Source organism: Setaria viridis, chromosome 5, assembly GCF_005286985.2.
Source record: "Setaria viridis chromosome 5, Setaria_viridis_v4.0, whole genome shotgun sequence".
Lineage (NCBI taxonomy): Eukaryota > Viridiplantae > Streptophyta > Magnoliopsida > Poales > Poaceae > Setaria > Setaria viridis.
In genome coordinates, this window is record NC_048267.2 from 37,486,917 (window position 1) to 37,512,661 (window position 25,745).

At 44.2% G+C, this 25,745-nt stretch overlaps 2 protein-coding genes across 3 annotated transcripts; both read left to right on the forward strand.

The window, feature by feature from the left end:
* Positions 1–1,279: 1,279 nt before the first annotated feature.
* LOC117855124 (uncharacterized) lies at positions 1,280–5,073 on the forward strand. Of its 2 annotated transcripts, XR_011898395.1 has the most exons (9): positions 1,280–1,579; positions 2,358–2,388; positions 2,465–2,501; positions 2,725–2,949; positions 3,096–3,393; positions 3,500–3,646; positions 3,881–4,238; positions 4,522–4,652; positions 4,822–5,073. XR_011898395.1 is itself a non-coding variant. In XM_072294271.1 (8 exons), the coding sequence occupies exons 1-4, from the start codon at positions 1,436–1,438 to the stop codon at positions 2,789–2,791; spliced, it is 279 nt and encodes a 92-aa protein (XP_072150372.1). In that variant the 5' UTR covers positions 1,280–1,435; the 3' UTR covers positions 2,792–3,393; positions 3,500–3,646; positions 3,881–4,238; positions 4,522–4,652; positions 4,822–5,073. The 2 variants fall into 2 exon arrangements, 1 of the variants encoding a protein (XP_072150372.1); XM_072294271.1 differs by having other exon boundaries at positions 2,725–3,393.
* A 16,626-nt stretch (positions 5,074–21,699) lies between these two features.
* LOC117855122 (uncharacterized) lies at positions 21,700–25,634 on the forward strand. The gene is made up of 6 exons (XM_034737404.2): positions 21,700–22,085; positions 23,224–23,332; positions 24,394–24,521; positions 24,604–24,687; positions 24,978–25,127; positions 25,254–25,634. The coding sequence occupies exons 1-6, from the start codon at positions 21,885–21,887 to the stop codon at positions 25,371–25,373; spliced, it is 792 nt and encodes a 263-aa protein (XP_034593295.1). The 5' UTR covers positions 21,700–21,884; the 3' UTR covers positions 25,374–25,634.
* Positions 25,635–25,745: the final 111 nt, after the last annotated feature.

The following is a 25,745-nucleotide window of genomic DNA, read 5'->3' on the forward strand; positions in this document are numbered from 1 at the left end:
TAGCGATAAAACTTAGATCCTTTGTGTAGGATCAACCCCACTTGATATATCGTTTACTAAAATGTTTTCATGAAACTTCTTTGAAATGGAACCCTGCATGTGTCTAAAATTCAGCTTTACTGCAAATAAACCATAGCTTATTCCTTGTTTATTCATGTGCATATTCTGTTGTATCCCCCTCCGTGGATGGGGTTGGACTTGCTGAGTACCCTTGTACTCACCCTTGTGTTGTTACTCCAGAGGAGGATCCCGACTTTGTCGCCGAGGACTTCGAGTAGGAGGTTGCGTCTGCACCCAACGCTGCCTGCGGTGTTGGCCCTTTTGCAGGATGCTTCCGCTGACGCTTAGTTCCGATTGCAGCCCGGAGTCCGACTGGACTGCAACTTGGATTTGTGTTGTCATCGCTTTAGTCTTGCTTTGGGTGTGGCTTGCCCGCCCGCTCCTTCGGGAGTTGTACGGTTTCTGAACTATCTGTTGAATAAATGTGTTATCAGCCTCCTGGGACTGATAAATTGGATCACATTTAGTCTCTGCTTATGCGGGGACGCTTCACATGAAGCTGGACACGTGCTGCTCTGCTGCTGTCACGTGGGATAAGGAGGCCGTTCGAAATTTCGCTCCTGTCAGATGTCTGAGTTAAAGCATTACCTTTCTAGCATGTGCCTGGAAAGATGCATTATCAAATGTCAAAAGTGCGCATTATTGCAAAACAAAAGGTGCGCTTTGGAAACCATGTCACCAAAACAAAAGTACTAACAAGGATAAGGAATAGATAGTGTATTTCCTCGCCACCATGATATATACCTTTACCATTGTATACAGGTGGTTTTATTCAGTGCAACTCTTTTCTACTAGTCCGATGCAAATAAACAATTCACTTTTGGTTTGGAATGTTTGCTATGACTGGAAGAAAGGTTTGGTTTTGCATGTAAATCATACGTCCTTACAAATCGGTAATATTTTAGTTTCAAAGTCAGAAAATGTATACCTATAAGTTATACTGTTCATCTGATTTCATTATATATAAGACCTTTTTATAAGAACATACTCTATTAACCAAAACGGCAGATACCGACCAAGTGAGTTAACACAAATCTGTTTTTTTAGTAAAAGTTAATACAAATCTGGTGCGTTGTCAAGCAAAAATAACTAAACAGATCTGTTTACACGGGGCCTATTTGGACATAGCAGCCCACTTGGGGCCTTTTTCGAGCCCACTTGCAAGCTTCTGTTTATACGGGCTCGTTTCCCATGTACGTAGCCACGTCCAGCCCGGAACGGTGCCTGCTTCCATCTCTATTTATGATTTCCGCGTGTTCTTCCGATTTCTCTAGCCGCTCGCCGCCCCCCTCTGTCCTCTCCCTACCTCGCCGACCCGCCCCAACCGACCGGCGAGCCGTGTTGCCCGCCCTCATCGCCGGTGCTTGGCCCATGGATGCTTCTCCATGAAATCGCACTGGTCGTCATCATCTTCTACGAGGCCTTGAACTGCGACGGCGAGATGCGGCCCCTCTACCTTCCTCTGACTTTCTCCCCTGCCGGAGCACCTGCCCCCGCTCCTGCTGCTGCGATTCCTCAGGTTTGCCCAACTATCACCTCTGCGCGATGCAAGTTTTCGCTATAAACCCTAAATCTCTCCGACGAGATGAATTCGCAAAACGCCATCCTAAACCTGAAAAATCTCAACCGAATGTTTTCTGATGTGAATTCTGCAAATTTCGTAGTATTTGTTAGCGTAAGAGCAAATGCGGCGTATTATATATCCTCTATCGGTGACTAGGAATAGGATCGTATGAAAAAAAATTAGCAATGATTTCTTATGACTCCAATGTTGCCTTGTATATAACAAAATCGGAATCGCTAGATGCATTCAGCCTTACCCTATATCTACACAATCGCCTAAAAAAACAACAGTGCTGCATCACGTCCGTCTCGAAGACTGGAGGAGGTTGCCTTGCCGACCAGTGGGTAGTGAGCCGGTAGCAAACTCAGTCTCCTCATGCTGATATGGGGATTGGCATCAAGGCACCCCACCACCAGGCTATCAGACATGTAGTGTATGGTCTGGAACTTAAATATACAAGTCTACGTTAGATCTATAATGCAACCAGTTGGACCCATGGAACTATGAACCAAATGTGTGGTTGGTTAAATTGTCGGCCCAGTTTCAATAACTACTATGGTATAACTGGCATGCTTCAAGCATGGTTTTTAAGGAAGCAAGGAGAGGCGGCAATAATTCCAGTCTTTGTACCATTTCCTATGTTTAAATTATTTTATATCTCCTTGTTTTTATGTTTTTCCATAGTAATGTATATTCTACCTTACTTTTTTCATGGTTGTATTCTTTATTTAAGGGCTTGGTGGTATCGATGCAGGACGTCGTTGGTATGTATAAAAAAAATCATCTCAACTTTTTTCCACCATAGATGTTACTCTTATATGTTTCATAATCTTATTTCAGGGCTTATTGTTTCTTTCCTCCTCACATGTGCATCCATGTAAGTATTTGTACTTTGTCGTTAATGAGACATCTAATTGTGTCCCACTTATTAGTTCAATGTATGTTGCTGAATATAGCTGCTCAATTGATTGTATAATATCAATTAGTGATGATATATAGAGCTAATAACATGGGACATAGTTGGACTCTCAATATGCCATTATGAAGTTGACTCTAATTTTAATTCTAACGCTCATCTTTTTCGTTTTATATGTGGAAAGGAATCGATGGAACGCCCATATTATGTGTTGTCATGGATTCAGGATAGTCATCAGCTCAAGAATTTGAATTTAAAATGAATTCAGTAATATGAATTTGTTATGGATTCAAATTCTTCGTACTTCATTCTCCTATGTGCTATTTCGTTATGTGTCTTCAGATGGAAGTTATTTGCTAGTTTTCTATTTGTTGAAATACTAGCAATATTACTAGAAGAGCACCAAGAGGTAAAAATGAGAACACGTATATTTCCTTTTTATTTTACTTATTGTTATCGAAGCCTGACTTTGCAGTTGATTTTAATTGGCATAATCTTGCACTAATACTTTTCATATATATATGTTCGCAAAAAAATGTGCTTATCCTTTGACAGACCTGGAGTCTGGAAGATAGTGCAGGTGGCTGGTACCAATGTTAATGATGATACGCTTTCGGCGCCGCTTTTGCAAGTGCGTGACCATGGTGTCTCAGCTATGAGATACCAGAATTGGCTTGTAGCAACAGTTGTTCATAGTTTGACTGCGATTCTCTACACATTCAAGGAGCAGTTACTGGCCAAAGTTTCAGATAGCACTTGGACACTACTTTTCAGGAGTTTGGGTCCTTTTATCTTCCTCAGTGTCAGCTTGGTGCTGTTGATAATTTTGGCGCGTCATTATTCTATTTCTGAGGTACAAGTAACATATAAGTTAATGCATGCAGATATTATATTTCTCTTTTTTAGCAATAAAGTAGTCTGAACTAACAATAACATGTAAACTTGCTCATAATTTGCAGGCAGCAAGAATTGTTATCGGCTCTTTCTGCATATCATATCTGTTGATTGTGCTTACTGACAGCCTTTGTTACAAGAATACCATCATATTGGAGATTATGCTTATTCTTCTCACTGTGTGCATGCACACCCTGCGCTTTGTGAGCCAGGTTTGATCAATTCAATTGTTTAAGTATTTGGCATAATTTCACTGCATAATCAATGTAACAGATAGTTGAACTCAAAGTTAATGCTTAGGCTACACTGATAAACAAAAATAGACATACAACTAAGGTTTTGAATAGGTACTTTGTTAATTGCAATTTGGACTGTAGGCATATGTACCGTTTTTCATGGTTTTATAATGTTTCACATATGCTTGGTGATTTCCGATAACAATGCAGGGTGCATCTACAAAGATCGAGGTGATACCTCTGTTAGTTGCAATCCTGGGGGTCATTCCTGGTATTTCTTGCATCGTTACAATAAGAAATGAGCTTGAGCTTCTACCACCTGGTATACAGCATCATGCATTTAAGGCAAGTAAAAGGTACTATATAAGTGTGTGTGTGTGTGTAAATCATGGTATCGTACTGATTTTCTCTTTTTTTTCCCTTTCACCTTTTGTAGATAGCTACTCTTGTTGGTGCGGTTTTCAGATTTTTAGATGTGATATTCATGTCGTGTGACCCAATAAGAGATATGACAAACTACTTCAGAAGAAGGTTACAGGAGTGCTTCATATGACATATCCAGGTGCTGGTAAGACCTAGGGGTTATTCCTGTTTCATACATAGCAAAGATTTGATCACACCAACAAGAAATCATAATTATGCACCAATTTGACAAGAAAAACTGTTGATAACCACAATATTGAGTAACCTTCGAAACCACCATCAAATTGGTAGTCTTATACCGAGAGCTGATTTTTTTTAACACATTAGTTACATCACCATGTATATTTAAGGTAAGTAAAAAAGTAATATCAATGTTATCACGGTAGATATCGTACGGATTTTCTTATTTTTCATTTTCCCTTTTGTAGATAATAGCTACTCTTACTGCTGAAGTTTCCAAACTTGTGCCATATTCATACAGTGTGACCCAATATGAGATATGGCGAGCTACTTAGCAAGCAAGCTACAGGAGTGCTTGGTATGACACACCCACACACCGGTAAGAGATAGGGGGTTATTTCTGTTTTTCATACATAGTTAAATGGAATCATTTGATCACAACAAGAAAGAAAAAAAGAAAATCAAAATTACATACCAATTTGACAAAAGAAATAGTGCTAATTTCTTCCATGAATGGCTAATATCCCTGTCTTCACTCTTTGTTTCAGATGATGTCCCTCTGTGTCTTCTCAGTGCTTAGGATGATTTCTGCGTGCTAAATGATGGAAAGGCTGCCTGTGGTGCAACAAATTGCACATCGATTGTTTGTAAGTTGTAACTGCTGTAGACAGGAAAAAAGACAGTTCAGGCGCCAAATCCTTGTCCACTGAATGAAGATGCTATCACGGTGACTAAGTATAACTTGGAAACTGTTGAGTCTGAGAAGGCTTCTCATTTGCGACTATTATTTCGTCAGCTAATTGTTGTGACCATGTAAATTTGTCACTTCCCTCTGTGAAATGCTCTGCTACTCTCTTTAATACCCAACATGCAAATTTATTCGATCCAGGTGTTTTCCTCCTTTTTTTTACCCCTCCAATTTTCCTCTTTTCCCTTTTCCAGCCCATGAGAGTGGACGATTTTGCCCTTGCGTTGTCCAAATACCCGATTGGCTCGACTGGACGATCTCTCGCCGCTCGCTGTCAATCTTGTCTCGCCCTTTTACCTCCCTGCGTGCCGCCGAAGCTCCTCTGAAGTGCTTCGCACAGGCCTCGTCACACTTCTTCAGTTCTTCCTCTCCGGCCGATCGCGGACCGTGTGTTGTGTCGACTCCTGCGGTTTGATCAGGATCAAGCAAGCCAGTCGTGGCTCTTCAAGATCCTGATGTGTGAGGTAACTCGCGCCCATCTGATGTGTACTGCTGGAAGGTGTTCTTGCTGCCACAGCTAGCCGATGGAATTTAGGATCCGATCAAACACACGATGCGCAGGAGATTACACGTACACTATTCAAATTCCTTTGGCATATGCGATCTACCTAGAGGTTTGTACCGAATCTTAGAAAATATTTCCTTTTCAACCGGGCGTTATCATCATCATCATCATTATTATTATTATTATTATTATTATTATTATTATTATTATTATTATTATTATTATTATCATCATCATCATATTGAGTTCTGCAGACAAGTTTCCCTTCTATCAACTGTCCGCCCATCTATCCGCCCCTAGCAGTCTCTAAATGCCCTGAAAAACAGCAAAATCCAAATAAAAAATCAAAAGGAAAAAAGAAAATATACGAAGAAAAACCAATATCCACCTATCATATGACTTCGTCTTTCTTGCACACACCTTATAAAATATTAGAGAAAACACATAGAAACCGATGTCTCCAGCTATCGGTTAACCATTAAGATTGAGGAAAAATAAATTTCAAATTGCAAACTCTAATAAGTAGAAACTCCCTAGATTCTCAAAATGATAGATTTAGATTTTCCACAAAAGTTGAAAGAAACCCTAACCCTAAGAGATAAGATGATGCAAAATTCATCAGCCGGACAGTCGTCGTCGTTGTAATAGTGCCCACGTACAGGTAGACATGACTACATGAGCCAATATTGAGCCGCATTTGGTAAGGACAACCTCGCACGTGATTGTCGCCACCACAACCCCTACTTAGAAAAGTTCGCTAGAGTTGTCCATGTATGCGTGAAAGCATTTAAGTCGACCTAACAGGCGAGCAATGCCTCCCAATGTATCATAATGTGTCACAATGGAGCTTCTCAATGGAGGTGGAAACACGGGCGTGAGGGAGTTAATAGGTTGGGCCAAATATGGTCCGGTCCAGAAAGTTTGCTTAGCCAAATAGCTCGAAACAAAGACTCTAGTTTCAAAAGAAATAGTGTAATTAGCATAAAAATAATGGTAAATAACTTATATCCATAAAAAATATAAAAGCATGTCAATTTGGACCATTTAGGACATGTACATTGCTACACGTAAGCGGTCTCAGAGATCGTCTCATGCAGTCCCACGTAAAATTAGGGTGATATGGAGGAAAGAGAACGAGGTGAGAGAACAAGGTGGTTGTTTCACGTAACAACCACCTCATCGTAAGCTAAACTTTAGAACTATGAACGAGACAACTCCATGCAAGTCAAAATAGTTCTTTTTTTCATGTGCACAAATTACAACTTAGAAGACAGCACATTGCAAGGGTTATCTATTAAGTCGTCACAAGATTACGTGTCAATGTAGGAGATCATCTATTAGACGACATCAATATGTATTTGCCTGGAAAGATGGAACTACTGTTAAGCAATTAAGTAACTGTCCACAAAATAACGAAACTATGTAATGCACCTGCCTGCAATAAGGCAAGAGAGATTTTTTTTTCCAAACTAAAGAGAGTACAAAATGCGTTAGAGAAGATACTTATATCACCGTCAAGAACCGAACTATTTGGTAATTGGCATGAAATTGCTGCGTGCATGCCACGCACATATTTCTAATACCCTAGCATTGTAAAGTCATCACGTGGTAGCCCGAAAACTTCGCAGAGAAACGGGCCCTTTGGTCGCCCGTGCAGTATCGCCGTGCACGACAACAGCAGAGGCGAACCGCGGCTGCCGGTGATCTCGTGCATCCGCACGTGCACCGCCAGCTTCACGCGCTCGTTCCGCCGGCGCTGGCGCTCCATGCGCTCGTACAGCTCGTCGGGAAGGCCCAGCCCCTCGCTGGAGGCCACGGCGGGGATCGAGCCCACGGTCGCCGGCGGCACGCAGAAGTCGGGCAGGTCGCCGTGCGCGAGCGGCACGCCCTCGTACGCCACATCCACGCGGTCGCCTCTGCCGCAGACGGCTCGCGAGATGCCCTCGGTGTTGACGCGGAGGGTGATGTTGAAGGTGGGCGCGGCCACCGCGTCGTCGCTCCGCTCGAGCCCCTCGACGCCGGGCACCTTCACCCAGTACTCCCTGGGCGCGAAGTCCGGCTGGTCAACCCACAAGAGGTAGGACACGGATGCCACGAAGAAGAGGATGGCTATTGTTATCACCATGTGCTTGGCCCATGGATGCTTCTCTATGAAATCCCACTGGTCGTCATCATCTTCTAGGAGGCCGGCGGCCATAGATGTGTCGTCGGCGGAAACGAGATTAATTGCGAGGGCCGAGAAACCGAGGGAAGAAATTTTACAAGTCAACAGCCGGATCGGACCTTGATTGCTTTGATGGATAGATCTCACCTCGTTATCAATAGCGCAAACTCCATGTTCTCTTGACATACACGTATCCTATGACGTCTCTTACTCGCGGACTATACTCCGGAACAAAATAGGAGCCGGGACATTAACAGACTCTGCAAAGTCGACAACGCCTGCATATAGTTGCTGTGCGGCCGGCATGCCCCTTTTTTCAACCACCTGATCCGTATCGAATCGATCCCTCTCCGTCTCCTACTGCCAGCCTGAGGTGCTGAACAAACAATGGGTCTGGGCATCGACCTCGAGGCGGCGGCGGCCGAGCCCTACCACGCCATGAAAGCCGACGACCCGAAGCCAGCAGCACGTGGCCGGAACCGCCGCGGCTGCTGCTCGGCTGCGTGTCCTTTCATTACTGCAATCATGGGCGGTAGTACTCTGGCGGCACTTGCCATCATCGTCGCCGCGGGTGCACTGACGACGTACCCTGAACCCTCATACTCCGTCGAGCTCACCGGCTACGAGGGCATCGACCCGGGCCGCGCCGCCCGCCTCGTCTCGCCGTCGTTCAACGTCACGCTCCGGATGAACAATACCTGCGTCGACAGCGCGCGCGTGGCCGTGACGTACTCGGGCGTGGCGCTCGGCTGGGCACGCGTGGAGCCACGGGACTGCGCGAAGGGGCGCTGGGCCAAAGACGTCGAGGTGGTGGCGCGGGGAGGCAGGGTGGGGCTGTCGCGGCGACTCCGCGACCGCATGGCGTCAGACTGGCTCTCGGGCGCGGTGGAGCTCGACGTTAACGTGATGGTGTACCCCGTCGGCGGTCACATTGGCACAGATATTCCTCGCACGTTCGACGGCAAGGTTAAGATGATGAAGGAGGTCACAACAAGGACTTAGCTAGAGGTTATCTGTCAGTTGTGTTCCTGTGCTCAGCGTGACGAGCAACATTTGGTGTACCCTTTCAATTCTCAAATAAACTGTGTCTGAATTCTATACATGTTGTCTCGTATGCATAAAAGTGTTTAGGCTTTGCTAGTTTTTGTCATGATTTTTTTTTTATATTCTAGCATGGGCGTTGCTAGCGCCCGGACGTCCGATGGGAAAACTTCCCATCGGACGCTCCGTTGGTCCATCGCAACATCAAGAAATAACAACTGCAACATAGAGGAAGAGGAGGAGGAGGATGGCGGCGGCCAGGCCGGTGCGGCTCACCTCTGACCGCGGGGGAGCAGCGGCCCGCGCCCCCGACACTCGAGCAGCGCCCGACGCCCTTCCAAGTGGAGCTCCTCCGACGACCGGCGCAGCTTGCCCCTGTCACACCGGAGGCAAAAGGGCTGAAGGTGAGGGAGATAGCTCCTCAAGGAGGTCCACGTGATCCTCTCCCATGACCTAAATTGAAGGAAGCAAGGAGGTGCGATGGCGTGGGGATGGGGCAGGAGCTTGCCATCTAGCAGCAGGAAGCTGCCAACGGCAGCGGCGATGGGCGCGCGGCGCGAAGCATGGCCTCCAAGAGCCATGATGTGTGCAGTAGGAACTTGTAAGCCGAGGTAAACGTAGAGCGAAAGGATAAGCATAAAGCTCATGTGGCATGAAGCTGGACACGTGCTTCTCTGCTGCTGTCACGTGGGATAAGGAGGCTGTTCGAAATTTCGCTCCTGTCAGATGTCTGAGTTAAAGCATTACCTTTCTAGCATGTGCCTGGAAAGATGCATTATCAAATGTCAAAAGTGCGCATTATTGCAAAACAAAAGGTGCGCTTTGGAAACCATGTCACCAAAACAAAAGTACTAACAAGGATAAGGAATAGATAGTGTATTTCCTCGCCACCATGATATATACCTTTACCATTGTATACAGGTGGTTTTATTCAGTGCAACTCTTTTCTACTAGTCCGATGCAAATAAACAATTCACTTTTGGTTTGGAATGTTTGCTATGACTGGAAGAAAGGTTTGGTTTTGCATGTAAATCATACGTCCTTACAAATCGGTAATATTTTAGTTTCAAAGTCAGAAAATGTATACCTATGAGTTATACTGTTCATCTGATTTCATTATATACAAGACCTTTTTATAAGAACATACTCTATTAACCAAAACGGCAGATACCGACCAAGTGAGTTAACACAAATCTGTTTTTTTAGTAAAAGTTAATACAAATCTGGTGCGTTGTCAAGCAAAAATCACTAAACAGATCTGTTTACACGGGGCCTATTTGGACATAGCAGCCCACTTGGGGCCTTTTTCGAGCCCACTTGCAAGCTTCTGTTTATACGGGCTCGTTTCCCATGTACGTAGCCACGTCCAGCCCGGAACGGTGCCTGCTTCCAGCTCTATTTATGATTTCCGCGTTTCTTCCGATTTCTCTAGCCGCTCGCCGCCCCCTCTGTCCTCTCCCTCCCTCGCCGAGGCCCGAGGACCAGTACCGCGAGTAGGAGCTCCCGGAAGGCTTTGAGAACGGCAAGTCCAATCTCACCCTTTGATGCATATTTAATACCCAGTTTTTCAGACACAACCTATTGGCCTGTTTTATAAAATGCATATTGTTTTATCGCAAGACATGGTTGGATAGCACCCCTTGATTGTTATGACTATTCCTTGTTGTCCCATATTTATCTCTAAATATGAGTTGCTCTGTTTAGATGGTAAATACTGCTAGAATGCTTTAGGAACTCATTATCCAAATTCAAACATGACTACACCTGTTTATTCGGAAAATAAATGTGTGAGTAGGTTTAACTGAGGAGTTGGGTTTTCGGGTGTAAAGAGAGGTGGTGGATGAGATGGATGGGTGTTTCTTGTGTGGAATGCTGGATTGTTGGGCTCGTACCTTAGTGGTTGAGTGGAGTGGGAGATATCCATCTTGTCATGGCTAAGGACCGAGTTGATGTGTCATCCTGCCTGATTCCATCATCGTACAACCACACGACCGTTGTATGGGCAACGGCTTAGCATAAACCCCACTAGCTAAACTGCTAGGCTTCAGGTGTGCTGGTGAGCAACGGGAGCCCTTGGGAAAAGGACTAAGCTCTTGGTGACTTAGGTCCCGGTTTCGACCCCGTGGATGGGTTGCTAACCCCTTGGGTGCTTCCGTGTTGACTAGTCAGTATTGGCTAAGGTGGGTAATGGCTTTGTTAGGATCCGTACCGTCACTAAGGTGATCGCGATACGGTACCCTACTTGTGGGAAAAGTGTACAACCTCTGCAGAGTTAAAACCTATCCGGGTAGCCGTGTCCACGGCATTGGACGAGTTACGACTCGGTCACACAACTAGCTTTTGGGGATGACTGGTATTTTACTGTGTGTGTGGGTGTGTGGAATTTTGGAAGTGTCCGGCAGGTGTGCCGTGCGCTACGGCGGACGGGGAGTCCGGTAGCGATAAAACTTAGATCCTTTGTGTAGGATCAACCCCACTTGATATATCGTTTACTAAAATGTTTTCATGAAACTTCTTTGAAATGGAACCCTGCATGTGTCTAAAATTCAGCTTTACTGCAAATAAACCATAGCTTATTCCTTGTTTATTCATGTGCATATTCTGTTGTATCCCCCTCCGTGGATGGGGTTGGACTTGCTGAGTACCCTTGTACTCACCCTTGTGTTGTTACTCCAGAGGAGGATCCCGACTTTGTCGCCGAGGACTTCGAGTAGGAGGTTGCGTCTGCACCCAACGCTGCCTGCGGTGTTGGCCCTTTTGCAGGATGCTTCCGCTGACGCTTAGTTCCGATTGCAGCCCGGAGTCCGACTGGACTGCAACTTGGATTTGTGTTGTCATCGCTTTAGTCTTGCTTTGGGTGTGGCTTGCCCGCCCGCTCCTTCGGGAGTTGTACGGTTTCTGAACTATCTGTTGAATAAATGTGTTATCAGCCTCCTGGGACTGATAAATTGGATCACATTTAGTCTCTGCTTATGCGGGGACGCTTCACATGAAGCTGGACACGTGCTGCTCTGCTGCTGTCACGTGGGATAAGGAGGCCGTTCGAAATTTCGCTCCTGTCAGATGTCTGAGTTAAAGCATTACCTTTCTAGCATGTGCCTGGAAAGATGCATTATCAAATGTCAAAAGTGCGCATTATTGCAAAACAAAAGGTGCGCTTTGGAAACCATGTCACCAAAACAAAAGTACTAACAAGGATAAGGAATAGATAGTGTATTTCCTCGCCACCATGATATATACCTTTACCATTGTATACAGGTGGTTTTATTCAGTGCAACTCTTTTCTACTAGTCCGATGCAAATAAACAATTCACTTTTGGTTTGGAATGTTTGCTATGACTGGAAGAAAGGTTTGGTTTTGCATGTAAATCATACGTCCTTACAAATCGGTAATATTTTAGTTTCAAAGTCAGAAAATGTATACCTATAAGTTATACTGTTCATCTGATTTCATTATATATAAGACCTTTTTATAAGAACATACTCTATTAACCAAAACGGCAGATACCGACCAAGTGAGTTAACACAAATCTGTTTTTTTAGTAAAAGTTAATACAAATCTGGTGCGTTGTCAAGCAAAAATAACTAAACAGATCTGTTTACACGGGGCCTATTTGGACATAGCAGCCCACTTGGGGCCTTTTTCGAGCCCACTTGCAAGCTTCTGTTTATACGGGCTCGTTTCCCATGTACGTAGCCACGTCCAGCCCGGAACGGTGCCTGCTTCCATCTCTATTTATGATTTCCGCGTGTTCTTCCGATTTCTCTAGCCGCTCGCCGCCCCCCTCTGTCCTCTCCCTACCTCGCCGACCCGCCCCAACCGACCGGCGAGCCGTGTTGCCCGCCCTCATCGCCGGTGCTTGGCCCATGGATGCTTCTCCATGAAATCGCACTGGTCGTCATCATCTTCTACGAGGCCTTGAACTGCGACGGCGAGATGCGGCCCCTCTACCTTCCTCTGACTTTCTCCCCTGCCGGAGCACCTGCCCCCGCTCCTGCTGCTGCGATTCCTCAGGTTTGCCCAACTATCACCTCTGCGCGATGCAAGTTTTCGCTATAAACCCTAAATCTCTCCGACGAGATGAATTCGCAAAACGCCATCCTAAACCTGAAAAATCTCAACCGAATGTTTTCTGATGTGAATTCTGCAAATTTCGTAGTATTTGTTAGCGTAAGAGCAAATGCGGCGTATTATATATCCTCTATCGGTGACTAGGAATAGGATCGTATGAAAAAAAATTAGCAATGATTTCTTATGACTCCAATGTTGCCTTGTATATAACAAAATCGGAATCGCTAGATGCATTCAGCCTTACCCTATATCTACACAATCGCCTAAAAAAACAACAGTGCTGCATCACGTCCGTCTCGAAGACTGGAGGAGGTTGCCTTGCCGACCAGTGGGTAGTGAGCCGGTAGCAAACTCAGTCTCCTCATGCTGATATGGGGATTGGCATCAAGGCACCCCACCACCAGGCTATCAGACATGTAGTGTATGGTCTGGAACTTAAATATACAAGTCTACGTTAGATCTATAATGCAACCAGTTGGACCCATGGAACTATGAACCAAATGTGTGGTTGGTTAAATTGTCGGCCCAGTTTCAATAACTACTATGGTATAACTGGCATGCTTCAAGCATGGTTTTTAAGGAAGCAAGGAGAGGCGGCAATAATTCCAGTCTTTGTACCATTTCCTATGTTTAAATTATTTTATATCTCCTTGTTTTTATGTTTTTCCATAGTAATGTATATTCTACCTTACTTTTTTCATGGTTGTATTCTTTATTTAAGGGCTTGGTGGTATCGATGCAGGACGTCGTTGGTATGTATAAAAAAAATCATCTCAACTTTTTTCCACCATAGATGTTACTCTTATATGTTTCATAATCTTATTTCAGGGCTTATTGTTTCTTTCCTCCTCACATGTGCATCCATGTAAGTATTTGTACTTTGTCGTTAATGAGACATCTAATTGTGTCCCACTTATTAGTTCAATGTATGTTGCTGAATATAGCTGCTCAATTGATTGTATAATATCAATTAGTGATGATATATAGAGCTAATAACATGGGACATAGTTGGACTCTCAATATGCCATTATGAAGTTGACTCTAATTTTAATTCTAACGCTCATCTTTTTCGTTTTATATGTGGAAAGGAATCGATGGAACGCCCATATTATGTGTTGTCATGGATTCAGGATAGTCATCAGCTCAAGAATTTGAATTTAAAATGAATTCAGTAATATGAATTTGTTATGGATTCAAATTCTTCGTACTTCATTCTCCTATGTGCTATTTCGTTATGTGTCTTCAGATGGAAGTTATTTGCTAGTTTTCTATTTGTTGAAATACTAGCAATATTACTAGAAGAGCACCAAGAGGTAAAAATGAGAACACGTATATTTCCTTTTTATTTTACTTATTGTTATCGAAGCCTGACTTTGCAGTTGATTTTAATTGGCATAATCTTGCACTAATACTTTTCATATATATATGTTCGCAAAAAAATGTGCTTATCCTTTGACAGACCTGGAGTCTGGAAGATAGTGCAGGTGGCTGGTACCAATGTTAATGATGATACGCTTTCGGCGCCGCTTTTGCAAGTGCGTGACCATGGTGTCTCAGCTATGAGATACCAGAATTGGCTTGTAGCAACAGTTGTTCATAGTTTGACTGCGATTCTCTACACATTCAAGGAGCAGTTACTGGCCAAAGTTTCAGATAGCACTTGGACACTACTTTTCAGGAGTTTGGGTCCTTTTATCTTCCTCAGTGTCAGCTTGGTGCTGTTGATAATTTTGGCGCGTCATTATTCTATTTCTGAGGTACAAGTAACATATAAGTTAATGCATGCAGATATTATATTTCTCTTTTTTAGCAATAAAGTAGTCTGAACTAACAATAACATGTAAACTTGCTCATAATTTGCAGGCAGCAAGAATTGTTATCGGCTCTTTCTGCATATCATATCTGTTGATTGTGCTTACTGACAGCCTTTGTTACAAGAATACCATCATATTGGAGATTATGCTTATTCTTCTCACTGTGTGCATGCACACCCTGCGCTTTGTGAGCCAGGTTTGATCAATTCAATTGTTTAAGTATTTGGCATAATTTCACTGCATAATCAATGTAACAGATAGTTGAACTCAAAGTTAATGCTTAGGCTACACTGATAAACAAAAATAGACATACAACTAAGGTTTTGAATAGGTACTTTGTTAATTGCAATTTGGACTGTAGGCATATGTACCGTTTTTCATGGTTTTATAATGTTTCACATATGCTTGGTGATTTCCGATAACAATGCAGGGTGCATCTACAAAGATCGAGGTGATACCTCTGTTAGTTGCAATCCTGGGGGTCATTCCTGGTATTTCTTGCATCGTTACAATAAGAAATGAGCTTGAGCTTCTACCACCTGGTATACAGCATCATGCATTTAAGGCAAGTAAAAGGTACTATATAAGTGTGTGTGTGTGTGTAAATCATGGTATCGTACTGATTTTCTCTTTTTTTTCCCTTTCACCTTTTGTAGATAGCTACTCTTGTTGGTGCGGTTTTCAGATTTTTAGATGTGATATTCATGTCGTGTGACCCAATAAGAGATATGACAAACTACTTCAGAAGAAGGTTACAGGAGTGCTTCATATGACATATCCAGGTGCTGGTAAGACCTAGGGGTTATTCCTGTTTCATACATAGCAAAGATTTGATCACACCAACAAGAAATCATAATTATGCACCAATTTGACAAGAAAAACTGTTGATAACCACAATATTGAGTAACCTTCGAAACCACCATCAAATTGGTAGTCTTATACCGAGAGCTGATTTTTTTTAACACATTAGTTACATCACCATGTATATTTAAGGTAAGTAAAAAAGTAATATCAATGTTATCACGGTAGATATCGTACGGATTTTCTTATTTTTCATTTTCCCTTTTGTAGATAATAGCTACTCTTACTGCTGAAGTTTCCAAACTTGTGCCATATTCATACAGTGTGACCCAATATGAGATATGGCGAGCTACTTAGCAAGCAAGCTACAGGAGTGCTTGGTATGACACACCCACACACCGGTAAGAGATAGGGGGTTATTTCTGTTTTTCATACATAGTTAAATGGAATCATTTGATCACAACAAGAAAGAAAAAAAGAAAATCAAAATTACATACCAATTTGACAAAAGAAATAGTGCTAATTTCTTCCATGAATGGCTAATATCCCTGTCTTCACTCTTTGTTTCAGATGATGTCCCTCTGTGTCTTCTCAGTGCTTAGGATGATTTCTGCGTGCTAAATGATGGAAAGGCTGCCTGTGGTGCAACAAATTGCACATCGATTGTTTGTAAGTTGTAACTGCTGTAGACAGGAAAAAAGACAGTTCAGGCGCCAAATCCTTGTCCACTGAATGAAGATGCTATCACGGTGACTAAGTATAACTTGGAAACTGTTGAGTCTGAGAAGGCTTCTCATTTGCGACTATTATTTCGTCAGCTAATTGTTGTGACCATGTAAATTTGTCACTTCCCTCTGTGAAATGCTCTGCTACTCTCTTTAATACCCAACATGCAAATTTATTCGATCCAGGTGTTTTCCTCCTTTTTTTTACCCCTCCAATTTTCCTCTTTTCCCTTTTCCAGCCCATGAGAGTGGACGATTTTGCCCTTGCGTTGTCCAAATACCCGATTGGCTCGACTGGACGATCTCTCGCCGCTCGCTGTCAATCTTGTCTCGCCCTTTTACCTCCCTGCGTGCCGCCGAAGCTCCTCTGAAGTGCTTCGCACAGGCCTCGTCACACTTCTTCAGTTCTTCCTCTCCGGCCGATCGCGGACCGTGTGTTGTGTCGACTCCTGCGGTTTGATCAGGATCAAGCAAGCCAGTCGTGGCTCTTCAAGATCCTGATGTGTGAGGTAACTCGCGCCCATCTGATGTGTACTGCTGGAAGGTGTTCTTGCTGCCACAGCTAGCCGATGGAATTTAGGATCCGATCAAACACACGATGCGCAGGAGATTACACGTACACTATTCAAATTCCTTTGGCATATGCGATCTACCTAGAGGTTTGTACCGAATCTTAGAAAATATTTCCTTTTCAACCGGGCGTTATCATCATCATCATCATTATTATTATTATTATTATTATTATTATTATTATTATTATTATTATTATTATTATTATCATCATCATCATATTGAGTTCTGCAGACAAGTTTCCCTTCTATCAACTGTCCGCCCATCTATCCGCCCCTAGCAGTCTCTAAATGCCCTGAAAAACAGCAAAATCCAAATAAAAAATCAAAAGGAAAAAAGAAAATATACGAAGAAAAACCAATATCCACCTATCATATGACTTCGTCTTTCTTGCACACACCTTATAAAATATTAGAGAAAACACATAGAAACCGATGTCTCCAGCTATCGGTTAACCATTAAGATTGAGGAAAAATAAATTTCAAATTGCAAACTCTAATAAGTAGAAACTCCCTAGATTCTCAAAATGATAGATTTAGATTTTCCACAAAAGTTGAAAGAAACCCTAACCCTAAGAGATAAGATGATGCAAAATTCATCAGCCGGACAGTCGTCGTCGTTGTAATAGTGCCCACGTACAGGTAGACATGACTACATGAGCCAATATTGAGCCGCATTTGGTAAGGACAACCTCGCACGTGATTGTCGCCACCACAACCCCTACTTAGAAAAGTTCGCTAGAGTTGTCCATGTATGCGTGAAAGCATTTAAGTCGACCTAACAGGCGAGCAATGCCTCCCAATGTATCATAATGTGTCACAATGGAGCTTCTCAATGGAGGTGGAAACACGGGCGTGAGGGAGTTAATAGGTTGGGCCAAATATGGTCCGGTCCAGAAAGTTTGCTTAGCCAAATAGCTCGAAACAAAGACTCTAGTTTCAAAAGAAATAGTGTAATTAGCATAAAAATAATGGTAAATAACTTATATCCATAAAAAATATAAAAGCATGTCAATTTGGACCATTTAGGACATGTACATTGCTACACGTAAGCGGTCTCAGAGATCGTCTCATGCAGTCCCACGTAAAATTAGGGTGATATGGAGGAAAGAGAACGAGGTGAGAGAACAAGGTGGTTGTTTCACGTAACAACCACCTCATCGTAAGCTAAACTTTAGAACTATGAACGAGACAACTCCATGCAAGTCAAAATAGTTCTTTTTTTCATGTGCACAAATTACAACTTAGAAGACAGCACATTGCAAGGGTTATCTATTAAGTCGTCACAAGATTACGTGTCAATGTAGGAGATCATCTATTAGACGACATCAATATGTATTTGCCTGGAAAGATGGAACTACTGTTAAGCAATTAAGTAACTGTCCACAAAATAACGAAACTATGTAATGCACCTGCCTGCAATAAGGCAAGAGAGATTTTTTTTTCCAAACTAAAGAGAGTACAAAATGCGTTAGAGAAGATACTTATATCACCGTCAAGAACCGAACTATTTGGTAATTGGCATGAAATTGCTGCGTGCATGCCACGCACATATTTCTAATACCCTAGCATTGTAAAGTCATCACGTGGTAGCCCGAAAACTTCGCAGAGAAACGGGCCCTTTGGTCGCCCGTGCAGTATCGCCGTGCACGACAACAGCAGAGGCGAACCGCGGCTGCCGGTGATCTCGTGCATCCGCACGTGCACCGCCAGCTTCACGCGCTCGTTCCGCCGGCGCTGGCGCTCCATGCGCTCGTACAGCTCGTCGGGAAGGCCCAGCCCCTCGCTGGAGGCCACGGCGGGGATCGAGCCCACGGTCGCCGGCGGCACGCAGAAGTCGGGCAGGTCGCCGTGCGCGAGCGGCACGCCCTCGTACGCCACATCCACGCGGTCGCCTCTGCCGCAGACGGCTCGCGAGATGCCCTCGGTGTTGACGCGGAGGGTGATGTTGAAGGTGGGCGCGGCCACCGCGTCGTCGCTCCGCTCGAGCCCCTCGACGCCGGGCACCTTCACCCAGTACTCCCTGGGCGCGAAGTCCGGCTGGTCAACCCACAAGAGGTAGGACACGGATGCCACGAAGAAGAGGATGGCTATTGTTATCACCATGTGCTTGGCCCATGGATGCTTCTCTATGAAATCCCACTGGTCGTCATCATCTTCTAGGAGGCCGGCGGCCATAGATGTGTCGTCGGCGGAAACGAGATTAATTGCGAGGGCCGAGAAACCGAGGGAAGAAATTTTACAAGTCAACAGCCGGATCGGACCTTGATTGCTTTGATGGATAGATCTCACCTCGTTATCAATAGCGCAAACTCCATGTTCTCTTGACATACACGTATCCTATGACGTCTCTTACTCGCGGACTATACTCCGGAACAAAATAGGAGCCGGGACATTAACAGACTCTGCAAAGTCGACAACGCCTGCATATAGTTGCTGTGCGGCCGGCATGCCCCTTTTTTCAACCACCTGATCCGTATCGAATCGATCCCTCTCCGTCTCCTACTGCCAGCCTGAGGTGCTGAACAAACAATGGGTCTGGGCATCGACCTCGAGGCGGCGGCGGCCGAGCCCTACCACGCCATGAAAGCCGACGACCCGAAGCCAGCAGCACGTGGCCGGAACCGCCGCGGCTGCTGCTCGGCTGCGTGTCCTTTCATTACTGCAATCATGGGCGGTAGTACTCTGGCGGCACTTGCCATCATCGTCGCCGCGGGTGCACTGACGACGTACCCTGAACCCTCATACTCCGTCGAGCTCACCGGCTACGAGGGCATCGACCCGGGCCGCGCCGCCCGCCTCGTCTCGCCGTCGTTCAACGTCACGCTCCGGATGAACAATACCTGCGTCGACAGCGCGCGCGTGGCCGTGACGTACTCGGGCGTGGCGCTCGGCTGGGCACGCGTGGAGCCACGGGACTGCGCGAAGGGGCGCTGGGCCAAAGACGTCGAGGTGGTGGCGCGGGGAGGCAGGGTGGGGCTGTCGCGGCGACTCCGCGACCGCATGGCGTCAGACTGGCTCTCGGGCGCGGTGGAGCTCGACGTTAACGTGATGGTGTACCCCGTCGGCGGTCACATTGGCACAGATATTCCTCGCACGTTCGACGGCAAGGTTAAGATGATGAAGGAGGTCACAACAAGGACTTAGCTAGAGGTTATCTGTCAGTTGTGTTCCTGTGCTCAGCGTGACGAGCAACATTTGGTGTACCCTTTCAATTCTCAAATAAACTGTGTCTGAATTCTATACATGTTGTCTCGTATGCATAAAAGTGTTTAGGCTTTGCTAGTTTTTGTCATGATTTTTTTTTTATATTCTAGCATGGGCGTTGCTAGCGCCCGGACGTCCGATGGGAAAACTTCCCATCGGACGCTCCGTTGGTCCATCGCAACATCAAGAAATAACAACTGCGACATAAAAGATAAACTTTTGCAACATAGAAAATCATCATTTGCAACATCAAAAACATGTTGTAAAAAATTTATTAGCCATCTGTTGATGATGAGGAAAAAAACCCGCCGCAACATCTATTTCGTGTTGCATGGAACATTCAAATCTCTCATTGAAAATGTAACATCCAGTAAAACACTTGCAACATGTGTGTGAAACATATGCAACATCTAGATCTACTTTTTGCAACATCCACATGAAACACTTGCAACATTCTTTTGAAACATCTGAAACACTTGAAACATACGCTCGCAACATGTAGCAAACCCTAACAGGAGAAGCATTGCACAATGGGATCTGACATTAGGAAACGGTGGAGGAAGAGGAGGAGGAGGATGGCGGCGGCCAGGCCGGTGCGGCTCGCCTCTGACCGCGGGGGAGCAGCGGCCCGCGCCCCCGACACTCGAGCAGCGCCCGACGCCCTTCCCAGTGGAGCTCCTCCGACGACCGGCGCAGCTTGCCCCTATCACACCGGAGGCAAAAGGGCTGAAGGTGAGGGAGATAGCTCCTCAAGGAGGTCCACGTGATCCTCTCCCATGACCTAAATTGAAGGAAGCAAGGAGGTGCGATGGCGTGGGGATGGGGTAGGAGCTTGCCATCTAGCAGCAGGAAGCTGCCAACGGCAGCGGCGATGGGCGCGCGGCGCGATGCATGGCCTCCAAGGGCCATGATGTGTGCAGTAGGAGCTTGTAAGCCGAGGTAAACGTAGAGCGAAAGGATAAGCATAAAGCTCATGTGGCATGAAGCTGGACACGTGTTGCTATGTTGCTATCACGTGGGATAAGGAGGCCGTTCGAAATTTTGCTGCGTCGGACGCCTGAGCTAAAGCATTACCTTTCTAGCGTGTGCCTGGAAAGATGGATTATCAAATGTAAAAAATGCGCATTATGGCAAAACAAAAGGTGCGCATTGGAAACCATGTCACCAAAACAAAAGCATTTACAAGGATAAGGAATAGATAGTGTATTTCCTCACCACCATGATATATATCTTTACCATTGTATACAGGAGGTTTTGTTGCGAAATATTTCGGTGCAACTCTTTTCTACTAGTCCAATGCAAATAAACAATTCAGTTTTGGTTTGGAATGTTTGCTATGATTAGAAGAAAGGTTTGGTTTTGCACGTAAAGCATACGTCCTTACAAATCGGTAATATTTTAGTTTCAAAGTCAGAAAATGCATACCTACGAGTTATACTGATCATCTGATTTCATTATATATATGATCATCTGATTTCATTATATATAAGACCTTTTTCATAAGAACCTACTCTATTAACCAAAACGGCAGATACCGACCAAGTGAGTTAACACAAATCTGTTTTTTAGTAAAAGTTAATACAAATCTGGTGCGTTGTCAAGCAAAAATCACTAAACAGATCTGTTTACACGGGGCCTATTTGGACATAGCAGCCCACTTGGGGCCTTTTTCGAGCCCACTTGCAAGCTTCTGTTTATACGGGCTCGTTTCCCATGTACGTAGCCACGTCCAGCCCGGAACGGTGCCTGCTTCCAGCTCTATTTAAGATTTCCGCGTTTCTTCCGATTTCTCTAGCCGCTCGCCGCCCCCTCTGTCCTCTCCCTCCCTCGCCGACCCGCCCCAACCGACCGGCGAGCCGTGGTGCCCGCCCTCATCGCCGGAACACCACCTCCCCAGCCAAGCAAGCCGCACTCTGTGACGAACCTCACTCGCCGGAATACTACCGACCCGGGCACCCGGCAGCGATGGCCGAGGAGGTGAAGCCCCTGGAGACGGCGCGGGCCGACCGCCCTGTTTGGCTCATGAAATGCCCCACCGTCGTCTCCCGCGCCTGGCAGGAGGCCGCCGCCACCTCCAACCCCGAGGCCGGCGGTGCCAACCCTAACCCGGTGGTTGCCAAGGTCATCCTCTCCCTCGACCCCCTCCGCGACGAGCAGCCTACCAAGGCAAGCCTCCTCCCCTCTTTGCGCCTTACATCCCTTTGTGGATACCTGTTCCGGCCTGATTTGTGTGGTAACGTAGACCAAGCGGTGGGGATGGGGATGGGCTTGGTGAATTTAGCATGCCGCTAAGTTATTTCGATGTCATGGGGAGGTTCATCGGATTGATTTTGGGGTTACTTCTGACAGATATGGTGATTTGAGTTTTCGGTCCTCCTCTTATATGATATTTGAATGGTACATGTACTTAAAGCACTTGTATTTCATTATGTGATTATGGTAATCTTAACCTTTGAAGCAATGCAAAACATCCCTAGGGGGGTAGTTCGTTTTATGTATGTTTGGCATATTTTTGTTCCCAGAACTAGTGATGTATCAGTGCAATCATGCCAAACCAGGTCAGAACTTGATTATCCTTTCAAAATACAATCATTTTGAAACTTAACTATAGTCATAACCTGAAAGGTGTCAGTTATATGTGTCTGTTTACCTTTTCTTTTTGTTGCTATTACATCATAGCCCTTCTGCCAAACTGTTATGAAAACCTGGTTCCTGAACCCTTGGTATCGAACATGCAGGCGCCAATGGCCAATGCAGAATTTACCTCAATGAATGATAAGCGCAGCTCTTTGTCATAGTTTTGTAGAGAAAAGCCTGTGCATTTTACTGCCATTAGAAACTCAGTCACCTGATTATAACCTTAGAGCATTATAACTCTGCAAATAATTTGTACGTGAGGTTTACACTGCTGCGTTACCCTTTTGTGGTTAAACATTTTTGCTTGGAGTCAACCGCAGGGATGGTTGAGTTTACGTGCTCAATATTTCTGTAGAACTTGACTGCCAATTTCTATGCCTGCATCCTTGTTGGAATTGAACAGCAGGGATAGGGATAGTTGGATTTGTGTTCTCAATATTTGTATAGAAACCGAATTTATAAGTCTACACTCAGTGGCTCCAGAGAAGGAAAAGGATGGGATTTTGTGCAGTTAATGTATTTAGTTTAAAGAGATGGACAAAAGTTCTTCATTAGTATGTCCAGCTATCCAGATATTCATGAGAATGTATAGGAGCATTCTTTTTCAATGCTACTGCTACTTTCTTGTTATGTACCTATGTTTCTTACACTGTTAATGGCATAACAGTTCAAGATGGAGATGGCTCAAGCAAACAATGGCAATACACCAAAGAGTTACTCTCTGAATATGTATAATGACTTTGTGCCAATGTGCATCTTTTCTGAGTCTAACCAAGGTTGGAACCATTTTACCTCACTTTCTTCATGCTGTTTGCATGCATTTTCTTCATCTCTATATTGCATTATAATTTTCCTACAGATAATCTTAAACCTACTTATTGTAGTGGATTTTAAGTACGAGCTTTTTAAATGTAATATTATGTGCTCCCTTCAGTAAAAAGAGAGAGAGTACCAATAGAGTAAATGCTGCTGCCAAATTCTGAACATGTTTATGATCATACAGGTCAAGATGTGTTAAATGATATATGTAAATTTGTGTCAAAACTCAAAAATGCTCCTGGAATACTTTCAGTTTTAGAATATATTGACGTGATAAATTGGTTGCCCAAGTTGTGTCTTGGAGACTATCAATGCCTAAAACTGCTTGCTAGCCAACTCTATCGAACCATTTTCAGCATTTTTTGGAGGCGGTTTGCCATGCTTGTAAATTGTTTTTTTACCAACCATTCTTGTCCATGAATTATAGTATCTAAATTCTATGCATCCTGCTCATTTGGAAAATAAATATCTGCTCGGTTTGGAGTTCATAGGTCCCATCTTCTTTGGTAACTGCTAATTTATACAGTCCAATTTTGTATGTTATCATGCTACTTATTGAATTGTGGAGGACATATGCCGTGTACATATCACAACTAAGGTATTTGTTCCGTGTTGCCCTGTAGACCAGTCCAATATCTATTTTTTTCTTCACGTGCTGAACTATTTTCTTCTAGAAGCTTGTATAGTCTAAACTTATTCTTTAAACACCTATTTGGTATTTTGATTCCACTATTAACTCACTTTCTGCTTCATTGTGGACTCTCAATGTATTTCACTTAACAAAAAACTTCACGTAACTTTTTCAATTTCACTGTGCGATGAACATATGCCCTGTACCCCATCATGTTGGAGTTTCTGTAAAGGTAGCATATTGTGCTTTGCTTAGTGTATGACCATGCGGTAGTCAGGAAGACTTTACGTTACTTGTATTTTCTGAGGCTTGCCCATAGTCTAAGATGTTTACTCTGAATAATATTGTAATGACCTTTTCCTATACGAAACAATTGTGACATCACAGGGAAATACGCATGTGAAGGGAAAGTCGAGAACAAGTTTGACATGAAACCACACAGTGAAAATCTTGCGAATTATGGAAAGTTATGCCGTGAGAGGACTACTAAGTCTATGGATAGACCAAGAGTGGAGGTGACTGAGCCGATGATGATTTCGTCCCACACTTGTGCATCTTTCTCGATAAAATTGCCCTTTTCACCTTCACTTCTTGTAGGTACTTGTGGATGACCATGGAAATCGCATGAGACCCATGCCTGGCTTGGTTGGCCTGATGCCTTCTTCTGCTGCAAATGCAAAGGTAAGAGTTCTTTACTTCTTTTCTTTCTCAGCATAGCTTAGGCAATTTACGTCCAGTGCCTTTTGCCTATGTTACTAGTTTTAATACTGGTTGCTGTTTTCTGAAGTCGCAATTTTCTTGTACCTATTGTGTTTCTATGCTAAATACTTAACTATTCTGCCAAAGGAACTCCTTATCTACATTAGAGATTGCAGCGTTAATATTTTTCTTAAAAATTTTACTTATGGTATCGTTGGTGACCATGCAAATTCTAATAAAGAATCTCATTACATGTTTCTTTTGTCCATCAGGAGAAGAAGAAGCCAGCATCAACAAAACCTTTTGAAATGAAAAGAACACGAAGGGATCGTAAAGAAATGGAGAATATCCTATTCAAGCTTTTTGAGAGGCAGCCAAATTGGTCGTTAAAGCAGCTTATGCAAGAGACAGACCAACCTGAAGTACATTTCTCCCTTCTTTAACCCCTAATTCTACTCAAAGAAAGCATTGGTTTCCTATTAGAATTACTGTACTTTTTACACTAGGAATCACTTACAAATTGCCTGCACTTCGTTTGCTCTATGCAGCAATTCCTGAAAGAGATACTGAACGACCTCTGTGTCTACAATAAAAGAGGACCGAATCAAGGGACGCACGAGCTCAAGCCTGAATACAAGAAGTCGACAGAGGACAACAGCGCTACTTGAAGTTCTTCCTCTGATTCGCCTAACGGGAGTTCTCCAGTCCCGACCGATGGGAACTCCAACCTGTTAATTGCTCCGTATAATTTTAGTCGCTGATGCTCGGTTGGGCTGCCCCTTGCAACGTACAGTACTTTGTAGGTTTATATGCCACTAGAAATAAGGATCCAAATTTTGTAAATAGACCTTGCCTTTCAGTGTCGAACTGGCCGAACAAGATGATCCTGAGGATCAATTGAACAATGTTGACTGGTCATTTGAACGAAATTTTGTACGCCGTAACATTATGACGCTGACACGTGGGACCCACACCTGGGAGCCCCTGTCTGTTGGTCCCGTTCGAGATGTGCGGCGAGAGGTTGGTTCATGAATACACAC